The following is a 15,618-nucleotide window of genomic DNA, read 5'->3' as shown; positions in this document are numbered from 1 at the left end:
AAAGGTGAGGTAATCTAGACTTTTTTGACCTAGGCGACTTTCCTTCTCAGTGACAAAACCTCCTGCTGCACTGAAGGTCCTTTCTGACAGGACACTTGAAGCGGGGCAGGCCAGAAGTTCTATCGCAAATTGGGTCAAGAATGGGTCAAGGGGATATCGGCCATGGCCGTGTAAGAAAGCCTGAAATGGCCACACACCTTACTGGCCTGCTTCAGGACGTCCTGTAAGCCTGTATACTTATGCACAAAGCGTTGTACGATCAGATTACACACATGTGCCATGCACGGCACATGTGTCAACTTGCCCAACTTCAATGCCGCCAACAAATTTTTGCCATTGTCACAAACCACTTTGCCAATATCCAGTTGCTGCGGAGTCAGCCACTTTTCCACCTGTGCGTTCAGGGTGGACAGGAGTGCTTGTCCGGTGTGACTCTCTGCTTTCAAGCAAGTCAAACCCAAGACGGCGTGACACTGCCGTATCCGGGATGTGGAATAGTACCTGGGGAGCTGGAGCGGGTGCCGTTGATGTGGAGCAAGACGCAGCATCAGAAGAGGACTCAGCCGAGGAGGTTATGGAAGAGGATGGAGTAGGAAGAGTAGAGGAGGTGGCAGCAGGCCTGCCTGCAAGTCGTGGCGGTGTCACCAACTCCTCTGCAGAGCCACGCATTCCATGCTTGGCAGCCGTTAGCAGGTTTACCCAATGCGCAGTGTAGGTGATATACCTGCCCTGACCATGCTTTGCAGACCAGGTATCAGTGGTCAGATGGACCCTTGCCCCAACACTGTGTGCCAGACATGCCATTACTTCCTTTTGCACAATCGAGTACAGGTTGGGGATTGCCTTTTGTGCAAAGAAATTTTGGCCGGGTACCTTCCACTGCGGTATCCCAATAGCCACAAATTTTTTGAACGCCTCAGACTCCACCAACTAATAGTTCAGACAAGCCAGCTGTCAGATGCTGGGCAAGGGGGTGACTTTCTGACACTTTCTTACGCTCAAACATGTCCTTGACAGACACCTGACTGTGGGCAGATGAGCGAGAACTGCTCAAGGCGAGAGACGGAGTGGTGGATGGTTGAGAGGGGGCAAGGAGGACAGCAGTGGTTGACGTGGCTGAAGATGCTGGACCAGGAGGAGGATGGCGGCTTTGAGTTTGTGTGCTGCTTGTACTCATGTGTTGATCCCATAGGCGTTTGTGATGTGCGATCATGTGCCTACGCAAAGCAGTTGTACCTAGGTGGGTGTTGGATTTCCCACGACTCAGTTTCTTTTGGCACAGGTTGCAAATGGCATCGCTGTTGTCAGAGGCAGACACACAAAAAAAATGCCACACTGCTGAGCTCTGCAATGACGGCATTCTGGTGGTGGACACAGCATGCGTTGATTGGCGTGCTGTCGGGCTGACCCCGGGTGCCGATGCTTGCTGTCTGATTGTGCCACTAGCTCCTTGCGACGACCTCCCCCTGCTTCCAACTCATCTCCTCCTCCTCTCTGTATCCCCATCTGAACTTTCGCCCTGTTCTTCTTCTTGCCGAGCGGGCACCCACGTGACATGCATGGACGCATTGTCATCATCAACCGCTTCACTTGTATCTGACAACTCAGCAAAGGAAGCAGCAGCGGGTACAACATCATCATCATCACACCGTACCTCCATGTGTGTAATGCTGCCTGCCTGAGACATATCCCTGTTATCTACATCCTCTGGCAATAATGGTTGCGCATTACTCATTTCTTCAAACGGATGTGCAAATAACTCCTCTGACATACCAAGTGAAGCGGCTGTGGTGCTAGTGTTGGTGGTGGCGGCAGGCGGGTGAGTGGTATCTTGAGAGGTGCCCCGAAGCTAAGCTGGAGGAGGATGGTGCGTCAAGGTTCCGAGCGGAAGCTGTAGAAGATTGGGTGTCCTGTGTTAGCCAGTCAACTATGTCCTCAGAACTTTTCAAGTTCAGGGTATGTGGCCTCTGAAAACTGGGCATTATTCTGGGGCAAAAGGCAATCACAGCACCATGACCACGATGGCCCCTGCGGGGTGGCCTGCCTCTGCCTGTCATTTTTTTTTGGATTAGTGGTACTATGCATGCAAGCTACTGTGAGACCAGACATGAGTGGCACTGTGCAGTGGCAGAGGTTGGCAGAGTACACACTGTAGGCCTGACACACCCGCTTGAAGACAACTAACTGCTATTCAATCTATAACAGTGAAAAAAGTTTTTTGGTTTTAAATGCACGCTATTGTGACACCAGATATGAGTGGCAATGTGCACTGGCAGAGGTTGACAGAGTACACACTGTTAGCCTGACACACAGACACTTGCAGACAACTAACTGCTATTCAATCTATAACAGTGAAAAAAGTTTTTTGTTTTTAAATGCACGCTATTGTGACACCAGATATGAGTGGCACTGTGCACTGGCAGAGTACACGCTGTTGGCCTGACACACAGACGCTTGCAGACAACTAAGTGCTATTCAATCTATAACAGTGAAAAAAGTTTTTGGGTTTTAAATGCACGCTATTGTGCCACCAGATATGAGTGGCACTGTGCACTGGCAGAGTACACGCTGTTGGCCTGACACACAGACGCTTGCAGACAACTAAGTGCTATTCAATCTATAACAGTGAAACAATGTTTTTGTTTTTAAATGCATGCTATTGTGATACCAGATATGAGTGGTGGCACTGGGCAAGTGGGCACAGTATCCACTGTGAGCCTGACACACAGATGCTTGCAGACAACTAACTTCTATTCAATCTATTACAGCTAAAAAAAAAAAGCTTTGTGGGTTTTTAAATGCACGCTATTGTGCCACCAGATATGAGTGGCACTGTGCACACTGGCAGAGTACATGCTGTTGGCCTGACACACAGACGCTTGCAGACAACTAACTGCTAATTAATCTATTACAGTGAAAAATATTTTTTGTTTTTAAATGCAAGCTATTGTGACACCAGATATGAGTGGTGGCACTGGGCAAGTGGGCACAGTATACACTGTGAGCCTGACACACAGATGCTTGCAGACAACTAACTGCTATTCAATCTATAAAAGTGAAAACATTTTTTTGTTTTTAAATGCATGCTATTGTGATACCAGATATGAGTGGTGGCACTGGGCAAGTGGGCACAGTATCTACTGTGAGCCTGACACACAGATGCTTGCAGACAACTAACTGCTATTCAATCTATTACAGTGAAAAAAAAGTTTGTGGGTTTTTAAATGCACGCTATTGTGCCACCAGATATGAGTGGCACTGTGCAAACTGGCAGAGTACACACTGTTGGCCTGACACACAGACGCTTGCAGACAACTAACTGCTAATTAATCTATTACAGTGAAAAAAGTTTTTTGGTTTTAAATGCACGCTATTGTGACACCAGATATGAGTGGCAATGTGCACTGGCAGAGGTTGACAGAATACACACTGTTAGCCTGACACACAGACACTTGCAGACAACTAACTGCTATTCAATCTATAACAGTGAAAAAAGTTTTTTGTTTTTAAATGCACGCTATTGTGACACCAGATATGAGTGGCACTGTGCACTGGCAGAGTACATGCTGTTGGCCTGACACACAGATGCTTGCAGACAACTAAGTGCTATTCAATCTATAACAGTGAAAAAAGTTTTTTGTTTTTAAATGCACGCTATTGTGCCACCAGATATGAGTGGCACTGTGCACTGGCAGAGTACACGCTGTTGGCCTGACACACAGACGCTTGCAGACAACTAAGTGCTATTCAATCTATAACAGTGAAACAATGTTTTTGTTTTTAAATGCATGCTATTGTGATACCAGATATGAGTGGTGGCACTGGGCAAGTGGGCACAGTATCCACTGTGAGCCTGACACACAGATGCTTGCAGACAACTAACTGCTATTCAATCTATTACAGTTAAAAAAAGCTTTGTGGGTTTTTAAATGCACGCTATTGTGCCACCAGATATGAGTGGCACTGTGCATACTGGCAGAGTACATGCTGTTGGCCTGACACACAGACACTTGCAGACAACTAACTGCTAATTAATCTATTACAGTGAAAAATCTTTTTTTGTTTTTAAATGCATGCTATTGTGATACCAGATATGAGTGGTGGCACTGGGCAAGTGGGCACAGTATCCACTGTGAGCCTGACACACAGATGCTTGCAGACAACTAACTGCTATTCAATCTATTACAGTTAAAAAAAGCTTTGTGGGTTTTTAAATGCACGCTATTGTGCCACCAGATATGAGTGGCACTGTGCATACTGGCAGAGTACATGCTGTTGGCCTGACACACAGACACTTGCAGACAACTAACTGCTAATTAATCTATTACAGTGAAAAATCTTTTTTTGTTTTTAAATGCAAGCTATTGTGACACCAGATATGAGTGGTGGCACTGGGCAAGTGGGCACAGTATCCACTGTGAGCCTGCCACAGAAGCTGGCAGACAACTAACTGCTTTTCAATCTATTACAGTGAAAAACATTTTTTTGTTTTTAAATGCAAGCTTAAGCTATTGTGACACCAGATATGAGTGGTGGCACTGGGCAAGTGGGCACAGTATCCACTGTGAGCCTGACATAGAAGCTGGCAGACAACTAACTGCTATTCAATCTATTACAGTGAACATTTTTTTTTTAAATGCAAGCTTAAGCTAATGTGACACCAGATATGAGTGGTGGCACTGGGCAAGTGGGCACAGTATCCACTGTGAGCCTGACACAGAAGCTGGCAGGCAGGCAGGCAGGCAACTGCTATTCAATCCATTACAGTGAAAAAATAATTTGTTTTTAAATGCAAGCTTAAGCTATTGTGACACCAGATATGAGTGGTGGCACTGGGCAAGTGGGCACAGTATCCACTGTGAGCCTGACACAGAAGCTGGCAGGCAGGCAACTGCTATTCAATCTATTACAGTGAAAAACATTTTTTGTTTTTAAATGCAAGCTTGAGCTATTGTGACACCAGATATGAGTGGTGACACTAGGCAAGTGGGCACAGTATCCACTGTGAGCCTGACACAGAAGCTGGCAGGCAGGCAGGCAACTGCTATTCAATCCATTACAGTGAAAAAAAATATTTTGTTTTTAAATGCAAGCTTAAGCTATTGTGACACCATATATGAGTGGTGGCACTTGGCAAGTGGGCACAGTATCCACTGTGAGCCTGACACAGAAGCTGGCAGGCAGGCAACTGCTATTCAATCTATTACAGTGAAAAACATTTTTTGTTTTTAAATGCAAGCTTAAGCTATTGTGACACCAGATATGAGTGGTGGCACTGGGCAAGTGGGCACAGTATCCACTGTGAGCCTGACACAGAAGCTGGCAGGCAGGCAACTGCAATTACATTACACAGAAAAAAAAAAAAACAGACTGATGTTTTTTGGGGTGCTGTCCTTACAGCAGAGATCAGATGAGTCCTTCAGGACTGTAGTGGACACTGAATACCCTAGCCTAGCTATGAATTTCCCTATCAAATAAGCAGCCGCTACGCTTTCCCTCCTCTATCTAAGAATGCAGATTCAGAATGAATCTAAAATGGATGCTGTACAGGAGGTGGGAGGGTCTGGAAGGGAGGGTCTGCTGCTAATTTGCTGGAATGTGTCTGCTGACCGTGAGGCACAGGGTCAAAGTTTACTCAATGATGACGAATAGGGGGCAGATCGAACAGCGCATGTGTTCGTGCGCCGTGGCGAACGCGAACACGCTATGTTCGCCGGGAACTATTCGCCAGCGAACAGTTCGTTACATCACTAGTGGTGAGAGAAGAATTATACAACAGCATGAAGTTCCAACATTCCGGAGTTGGGTGGAAGAGATCAGGGCGATGTAAGAGCAAACAGCCGCCCTACTTGATAGGTCAGTGAAATTTGTAGAAATGTTGACCCCTTGACTACTATACGCAGCCACATTAAAAGGAGAACAACTAAATGCACACAGGGAGTAAGACATAGGCAGTAGCATGGAATGGGGGAGGTGTCTGCAAACAGCTAGGAGGGGAGTGGTAGCTGATCAGGTGGGGGCATTGCAAGCAAGGGGGCGGAACCACCTATTTTTTTCTCCCTTCCTTCCTTTCTTTCTTCATTCTCTTCACAACAGAGACCTAGTTTTAATATGATGGGAACCACACATAGTTATAGAACATGGTTATGGGGACAAGAGGCGGGGGGGGGGGAACCAGTGGGGGGACTAATTGATAACAGCCTAACTACAGAAGACAACTCGGTATACATTGGCCATTTCCTATGATTTTTTTTACAAGGTACAAAAATATGGAAAAACTAACACAAAGATTGTCAAAAAATAATAGTGAGGGGGCTGTACACCTAAATGCCTTGCAAGAAAAAACTATAAATGCCATCAGAAGTCTTCTTTCTAATTATATTTTTAATATGTAATTGTTTTGTTTACATTATATGCAGCTTAACTATACAACAATATATGCAGTTATATGCAACCATAACTGCAGTTATAATCCTTATTCAGCCTCAGTGGTAACAATTTAAGTGGCATACCCTATTCTTGAACCAGCTGAGGCTCACTGCAGGGTTTAAAAGTTTGATAGGAGCTCATCTGCTGCATAGCTCAGATCATGCGGCCCGATGCGCACAGGTCGGGGGATGCGACCCATCTCCTGAGCTAGAATTGTTTCATAGCAATCAACAATAAACAGGAGCCTCATTACCCCCCCCCCCCCTCCAGTCCACCCTTGAGTGGCTATTCAGATCTACTGGGAACCTGAGGTGACACCGTAACTTCAGCGATTCAGCCAATGATGCTGCATCGATCCACGGCACCACAGAGGAAAAACCTAAGGCGACAAGTTCGACAAGTTCTGGAGCAAAATGGAGAAACATATTCACCAGCCTGTCCTGAGCCAATCGTGTGACCACTCATTGCAAATGCCGACTCAAAACTTGCAGCAGAAGTTCAGAGCTGCGGCAGTGCACCGGGCCCCAAATTTAGGTAAATGTGCCTCAGTAAAACACAAAGCGACATGCAAGAGGATACCATTGAGATATAATGCAGGGACTCTTCAGCAGTCGGAGGTACTACTGGGGGAATCCACAATTATGTAATCTGGCTCAACTAGCCGGATGCCGTTGAGACTTGGAGGGACTCTAGTTTACCCCTGGTTGGTGTAGGTTAATGTGAACTCTGGAACTGCATCAAAGAGAGTGCTTGACCCGTCATTACACCCGCTCAACATGATTTATATGTGGGAATCCCTTGTCTGTGCCTTATTAACTAATCTTTGGCCTTGCACTTAAATGCTTTTCTCACCATGAGGGCCGCCACCAGAAATTTTAACTAACTGAGCTCAGGGTCTGCGCCTCCTAAACCGCCCACAGAGACTGCCTCCAAATCCCGCTCACAGGAATACACACACAGACACAAACACATTTACTGATACAAAAGGACACAGATACACACACACACACACACACACACACACTGATACATACTAACAGACACACATACTGATACGCATATAGGCATACATACTGACACACATATACTGAGACATACACACATATACAGACACACAGGCGTACATAGTGACAGACACATACTAACATACATACAGACACACATGTATAAGGACATACAGACACAGACACATTCATAATGACATACAGACAGACATTCATACTGACATACACACATTCATAATGACATGCAGGCATACATACACTGACATTACACCCGCTCAACATGATTTATATGTGGGAATCCCTTGTCTGTGCCTTATTAACTAATCTTTGGCCTTGCACTTAAATGCTTTTCTCACCATGAGGGCCGCCACCAGAAATTTTAACTAACTGAGCTCAGGGTCTGCGCCTCCTAAACCGCCCACAGAGACCGCCTCCAAATCCCGCTCACAGGAATACACACACAGACACAAACACATTTACTGATACAAAAGGACACAGATACACACACACACACACACACACACACACTGATACATACTAACAGACACACATACTGATACGCATATAGGCATACATACTGACACACATATACTGAGACATACACACATATACAGACACACAGGCGTACATAGTGACAGACACATACTAACATACATACAGACACACATGTATAAGGACATACAGACACAGACACATTCATAATGACATACAGACAGACATTCATACTGACATACACACATTCATAATGACATGCAGGCATACATACACTGACATTCATACACACATAATGACATGCATACAGATAGACATACATGCATACAAACATGCCTTCATACTGGCATACATTCATACAGACACTGACATCCATACATACACACATTCATAATGACATACATACATACATACATACACTGACATTTATACACACATAATGACATGCATACAGATAGACATACATGCATACAGACATATAGACATACATACATTCATACTGGCATACATACATTCATACAGACACAGGTATCCATAAATACACACATTCATAATGACATACAGACATACCTACACTGACATTCATACACACATAACAACATGCATACAGATAGACATACATGCATACAGACATACATTCATACAGACAGACAGACATACACACATTCATAATGACATGCAGACATACATACACTGACATTCATACACACATAATGACATGCATACATACACACAGAAAGACACACAGACAGACAGACATACATACATACAGACATACACACACACACACACACACACACAGAGACAGACATACAGACAGACATACACACAGACAGACAGACATACAGACACACACACACACAGAGACAGACATGCATACACACAGAGAGACAGACAGACAGACATACACACAGACCGACATACACACAGACAGACATACACACAAACAGACATACACACAGACAGACATACACACAAACAGACATACACACAAATGTACTTGTATGTACTCCTACATAAGCGCTGCCCATTCATGGTCACGCACACACGGATAGACCCTGAGGGTAGATTCATAGCCATCACTGGCAATCACTACAAATCCAAACTACATATCGTAAACATATACGCGCCCAACAACCGAGACAGTGCCTATTGGGACACCATAGAATCCCTACTCGCCACCCTGCAAGGAGGCATACTAGTGGTGGGAGGGGACCTCAACGCTGTTCCCTGCCCAGCAACTGACCACAGCTCCAAACCGGGGACACAGCGATCACAGGGTAGGGGGGACAAGACAAGCTTCTACACGCTTTTCTCCAGCACACCTGACTCACGGACGCTTGGAGACTCCAACACCCAGACACAACAGACTATACATATTACTCAGCCCCACATAACACATATTCCAGAATAGACAATATACTCCTCAACGGAGCGGGTATGGCCAAACTAATTCACTCGGAGATAAACAGCATCACATGGTCAGACCATGCTGATGTAGCGATCACATTAGGAAACGTTCAACACCACAATAACTGGACATGGAGGCTCGACGCCAACTTACTCACTGATGAGGAAATACTCACCACGACGAGACAGAAAATTACAGACTATTTCATCACTAACGACACGGACGACGTTAACCCAACAACACTATGGGCAGCGCATAAATCAGTATTGAGGGGACATCTCATGAAAACAGCCACATATAAAAAACGAACAAAAACGAAACACCTCCTAGAATTACAAACCGCCATGCGGAAACTTGAACAACAACATAAACAAAACCCCTCCACCACCACATACACAAAACTTCAAACCATACGACACTCGATTAAAGAGCACACCATAGCAGAAGTGACACGCTCCATAATTTGGTCAAAGCGCATGTTCTATGAAAAAAGCTAATAAAATGGACACACTACTGGCGCGGACACTTAGACCCAGACAGAGACACAAACCCATCACAGCGCTTCGTAACACAGCCAACAAACTAGTTAACACCCCAAAAGATGTTAACGATGCCTTCACAGAATACTTCCAGAAACTATACAACCACACACCCCTGGAGGGCGATGCTCAGACCCAATATATCACCCGTGTAGCAGACTTCCTATCTCACATCGACCTACCCAGGGTAACAACAGAGAAGGCCAACAATCTGGAGGAACCCATTACACATGAGGAGGTAGAAGCAGCGATATCCGCCCTTAAGGGAAACAAAGCACCTGGAGCTGACGGCTACGATATGAGCTACAACAAAAAATTTAAGACGGAACTGGCACCCTACATCACCAAATTATGCAATGACTTCATCCAGGGGGGCACACCAGACCGCGACATGGCTACCGCCAACATAATCCTACTGCCCAAACCCAACAAGGACGTTACATTAGACACAAACTATAGACCGATTTCCCTCATCAACACCGACTTCAAAATATTTGCTAAAATACTGGCGAAGAGGCTAACACCTCTGCTACCCAAATTAATACATCTAGATCAGGTCGGTTGCATGCCGGGACGCCAGCTATATGAAAATACGCGCAGAGGCGCAGACTTGATGTGGCACATGTCGAAATCCAAGTTAACATCCCTTGCCCTCTCCCTTGACGCCGAAAAGGCCTTTGATAGAGTTCCACTTACTACAAACACAAGGCTTCCCCGACCCTTACATCACAGCAATGAAAGCTCCAAGCGCAAACCATAATAACAGGAGCCCCGAAATCCCCGTTCCGAGTGAGCAACGGAACAAGGCAGGGATGCCCTCTCTCACCACTCTTATTTGCGATCGTCTTAGAACCGCTCCTACACCTCATCAGAACCAACCCGAACATTAAAGGGGTGCAATTAGGGGAGGAACAATTTAAAGCAGCAGCATATGCAGATGATATACTCCTCACACTCACAGAACCAACCCTCTCAATGGCCAATCTAGATAAGCTACTGCAAACATACGGGGACATGTCAGGGTACAAAACCAACCTTACCAAGTCAACAGCATTGCCATTCCATATACCAGAACAAGAGATACAACACATCAGACATACATACCACATCAAAACCATCACAGACGCACTCACATATCTCGGCGTCAGACTGACAGCGGACCACAACACACTATTCAAGCATAATTATACACCCCTAATCACTAAGCTTAAAACCGACTTGGAAAATTGGACGGACAAACCCATCACATGGCTAGGTCGCCTACACTCCGTAAAAATGAACATACTACCACGACTATTGTTCTTATTCCAAGCACTCCCGACCCGAGTCACCAAGAGCGATCTAGCTAACATACAAAAGGAAGTAGAGTCTTTATGTGGCAGAGAAAGCGACCCAGAATAGCCAGGACAATACTATACAATTCCAAATGGAAAGGAGGCCTGGGAATGCCCCACCTCCACCATTACTATACCGCAGCTCAAGTAGCACAAATAGCCCACTGGCACTGCCCAATAAATCAATGCTGATGGGTTGACATAGAATCCCTCATGGCGGGATCGGACCTCCCACAGTTCCACATCTGAACACAGAGTACTCTTACGGACAGATTGCCCAGCCATCCTAAACTCCATCAGATTATGGGACCAATTTGCACAGAAATTCAAACTCACGGACCTACCGTCCTCAATGACCCCTGTCCTACGCAACAGGGCATTCCCACCGGGACTTAGGGCAAGAGACTTTAACCCCTTAAGGACACATGACGTGTGTGACATGTCAGGATTCCTTTTTATTCCAGAAGTTTGGTCCTTAAGGGGTTAAAGGCATAGAAGCCATGGGCCTACAGCGCTACACTCACTTGTATATAGACAGCCAATTAGTATCCTACCAACACTTACAAACCCTTGCCCTGCTAAAAAACTGCGACTTCTTCCGATATGTCCAACTGAGAGATTTCGCACAAAGCAAAGAGGTTAAAACTGCAAATGCCAAACCCACTACATTCTTTAAACAAATCTGCCTAAAATAAAAGATGCCAGTGAAATTAATTTCACTACTATACAACCACATATGCTTAGAATCAGGAACATGGGGCACACAGACATACACAGACAAATGGGAAGCAGATCTGGGCGAAACACTGGAGGGGACAGATTGGCAAGACATTTGGGAGGCAAATGCAAAAGTGTCCATATGCTCGGCCCTACAGGAACAAGCATACAAAATAATGCTACGGTGGTACACAACCCCAGTCAAATAATGCCACATGAACAACTGAGTCCCACAGACACCTGCTGGAGGCTATGCGGAGAAAAAGGTACATATATCCACATGTGGTGGCACTGCACCAGAGTTAAAGAGTATTGGGGGAAAATAGCAGACATAACCACCAGAATTTTACAACAACGAATAACACTAGACCCCTGGGCGTGCCTACTATCACGACCAACGGAGGGGCTAGACAAACATGACCAAAGACTACTGAATATGCTTAATTTAGCGGCTCGAAGAGCATTGGCACAATACTGGATTAAACCCAAAGTACCCCCAATCTCTCTAGTGATCTCCAAAATCAGGGACAATTATTTAATGGACAAGATGACAGCACAGGTCTGCAACACCACCACCACATTCCAAAAGGTATGGGCCCTCTGGGAACAATACGATATATAGATACAAGACGTATTAGCGCTCACTCACAGACAAATATTCACTTGTGCAATTCAGGATAATACTTCTAACCTTACCCACAGTTTTATTCTTTTTTGTTCTTTTGTTGTATATATTTTCCTGTTTACTTAAAGTAAAAGAAAAACCACGACCGGCAAAGCAAAACAAAACACAACAATGGCTTCTTGCTCAAGCCACTTGAATTGTACCACCAATATATGTTATGCACGCTACTAACCTAACCTTCCTTTCTGTAACACAATTTGAGCAACAGCGGATGACCAGGCTTCTGCGTAAGCCAACATTAATATCACACTGAATGCCTGTCGATGCATAAATAAAGAATTGAAAAAAATTAAATCAACAATGAAGAGATCTAGCAAAATGGTTCTCATTTAGTCAGAATTCAGTTTCTGTGAATTTTTTATTTATTTTTTCTTTTTAGAACTTTATTTAATCTCACAGAAAGAGAGCTGCATTGAAGTAGCAAGCAATTAACAGAGCAGGAGATTAGAATTTATAATGTAAAAACTATGTGTCAAAACAAGTTCCAAAATGAATACTTCTGTTCAGGAAGTATGTAAATCACCCTGATGGGGCGGGTGTGCCTAGGCTGAAGAAATTAAGTTGTTTAACTTCTAAACAAAGTGAAATATGCAATAAAGCAGCAGGAACATTATGTCTGCACCAAAAAAAAAAAAAAAACTTAATTAATCCAAAATGGTCTTGGTGACTAACATAGGTTCATTAGGGTATGCATCCAGAGAATTATGCTCTCTAAACTTTAGTTAAGATTGCTCATTCAAAAATTGTAAGTCCAATTACACATTTTAACTCTAATAATAATAAGTAGTTGTATAAATAAAAATAATTTCTATGAATATATTTATACAGTTATGCATATTTGCTTTACCACATAAGATAACCCAAATACATACTAATGTAGCAATGGAGACCTAAACTGGGGACAGTGGGGACAATTTGTCCCTGCATGGGGGTATAACTGGACACACCTGGCACACCCCTTGTCAAACTTTAAGCCAATGTAAAACCCATGGTACATACTGGAAAGAAGAACTATTTTGAAGTTTTGCTTTGTCTTGATCCTTGAGCCACATTTAAAAGTGAATCAACATAGATGGGAACCTTTAGACAACCTTAGTGTTTTAATGTTACCCAGGAATTTCCCCAGCATGTGTATGTGGCAGTACTATTAGGCAGAATAGGACAATAAAGAAATATCTGGTGGATAAATATCTGCTGTAGGGTTTAAACTTCAGAACGGGAAGACAATAAAGAGGCATGATATCTACTGTTTATATATCTTGCACTTATGTTTTGGTTAGTTGAATACATTAAAGTGTACAAGAAATAGAGAGATGCAGGATACATTTCAGTGAAATGAAGAAGACAAAAATGTAATGAAAGAAAGAAAGAAAAATATATGAATTATAAAAAATAACAATAGAATAAAATTAGGTTTCTACCAGGTTCTTTGCGTTCTCATCCTGGTAACATGCATGCTGTATGTAATTGGCTCCAGATATCTGTAATTTTTCATTTGGGCATGAAATTTGTTCCATTGCTTTCTCTATGGTCATAAACATTCCATCATAATCTTCACGAGAATCCATCCTAAGAAAAGGAATGTATAATACAGGCAATTAGCAAAATTGGTAATAAAAAAAGCAAGTCTGGGTAAAAATAAAATTATGGATAATGTGCACAATGGATGTTGGGGAGATCAAAGAAAGAGATTTTAAAAATGTATTTTGGCTGAAATAATTAGAAACATTTGTGAACAGTATCTGTAGGCTACAATTTTTATTATGTTAAGCCAGAATGTGCATACAAATTTTGGATTTTGCAAACAGAAACGAATGTAGCGCTTTTTAGTATAAAAAAACTAATAAATCACCTTTTTGTCAATTTTGGTCGAAGTTTTCTCTTTTTAAAGGAACGTAAAATATTGACATTTGTAATTGAATGCAAAATATGCACTGCCTGTTCTATTCAGCAATTGAGAGTACCTCTTTAAAAAAAGGATGTACACACGATTCTTATACGTTTTTATGTGTCCGTATATGTCTCAAAGCGTACTGCTTCACCTGCCCAGTTAAATATGTGACATGTTGAATCCCTGTAAACAGATATTGATGCTCAACGTTGCTTCACATTACCCATCTCATACTGATCTCTGTACCAATCCCTTCCTTTCTGTATCCAATTCCCCACGATTTTGCCGTGTGACAATGTGTAATCCGAGTTATGGTTACTAGACGATACGTTATGTTATGCACCCTGTTATCTGTGAAACCAGGAATATATTATGCTGACTCCAAACCAAAGAAATTCATGTACCCCACTGATTACCTTATGCAAATTACTGACCCCCCCCCCCCCTCTTCCCTTCTGTATCCCATCCCTGCTTACTTTATACTGTAAAAATAAAAATTGGCAAATTCAAAAAAAAAAAAAAAGGATGTACAAAACTGGAATAAAATATATGTGTTGAAAGCACAATCTCAGTTTAATCCTCTGCCTTACTCCTCACTCTTCTCTGAAGGGCACAATTTCACACTGAATGCAGTGAAACATCAGTGTGAAATTGTGTGAAATTGTGCCCTTCAGAGAAGAGTGAGGAGTAAGGCAGAGGATTAAACTGAGATTGTGCTTTCAACACATATATTTTATTCCAGTTTTGTACATCCTTTTTTTAAAGAGGTACTCTCAATTGCTGAATAGAACAGGCAGTGCATATTTTGCATTCAATTACAAATGTCAATATTTTACGTTCCTTTAAAAAGAGAAAACTGCAACCAAAATTGACAAAAAGGTTATTTATTAGTTTTATTTATACTACAAAGCGCTACATTCGTTTCTGTTTGCATTTTCTGTTACGGTGTTATTGTAAGGGTACACTTGAATGTATAGCAGCTATATTTAAATTTTTGTTATATTGATTTATTGAAATTATTAGTACAAATTAGCGCTCGTTACAATTATTCTTTTTTTCAAATTTTGGATTTTGATGTTTAAAACAAGTGGGCTGAATTCTAGTTGACAATATTAT

At 43.0% G+C, this 15,618-nt stretch overlaps 1 protein-coding gene across 2 annotated transcripts in view; it reads right to left on the bottom strand.

The window, feature by feature from the left end:
- The window catches only part of PKP1 (plakophilin 1), a 448,336-nt gene that overhangs the window by 286,249 nt on the left and 146,469 nt on the right, over positions 1-15,618 (bottom strand). For both annotated transcript variants that reach the window (XM_063453188.1, XM_063453189.1), the window contains exon 4: positions 14,033-14,180. In XM_063453188.1, the coding sequence (XP_063309258.1) occupies positions 14,033-14,180 (148 nt within the window). The remainder of the gene's footprint in view (positions 1-14,032; positions 14,181-15,618) is intronic.

The sequence above is a fragment of the Pelobates fuscus genome, chromosome 1, assembly GCF_036172605.1.
Source record: "Pelobates fuscus isolate aPelFus1 chromosome 1, aPelFus1.pri, whole genome shotgun sequence".
Taxonomy (NCBI): domain Eukaryota; kingdom Metazoa; phylum Chordata; class Amphibia; order Anura; family Pelobatidae; genus Pelobates; species Pelobates fuscus.
The sequence above is the reverse complement of the archived record's forward strand: the minus strand, read 5'-3'. Positions and strand labels throughout refer to the sequence as shown.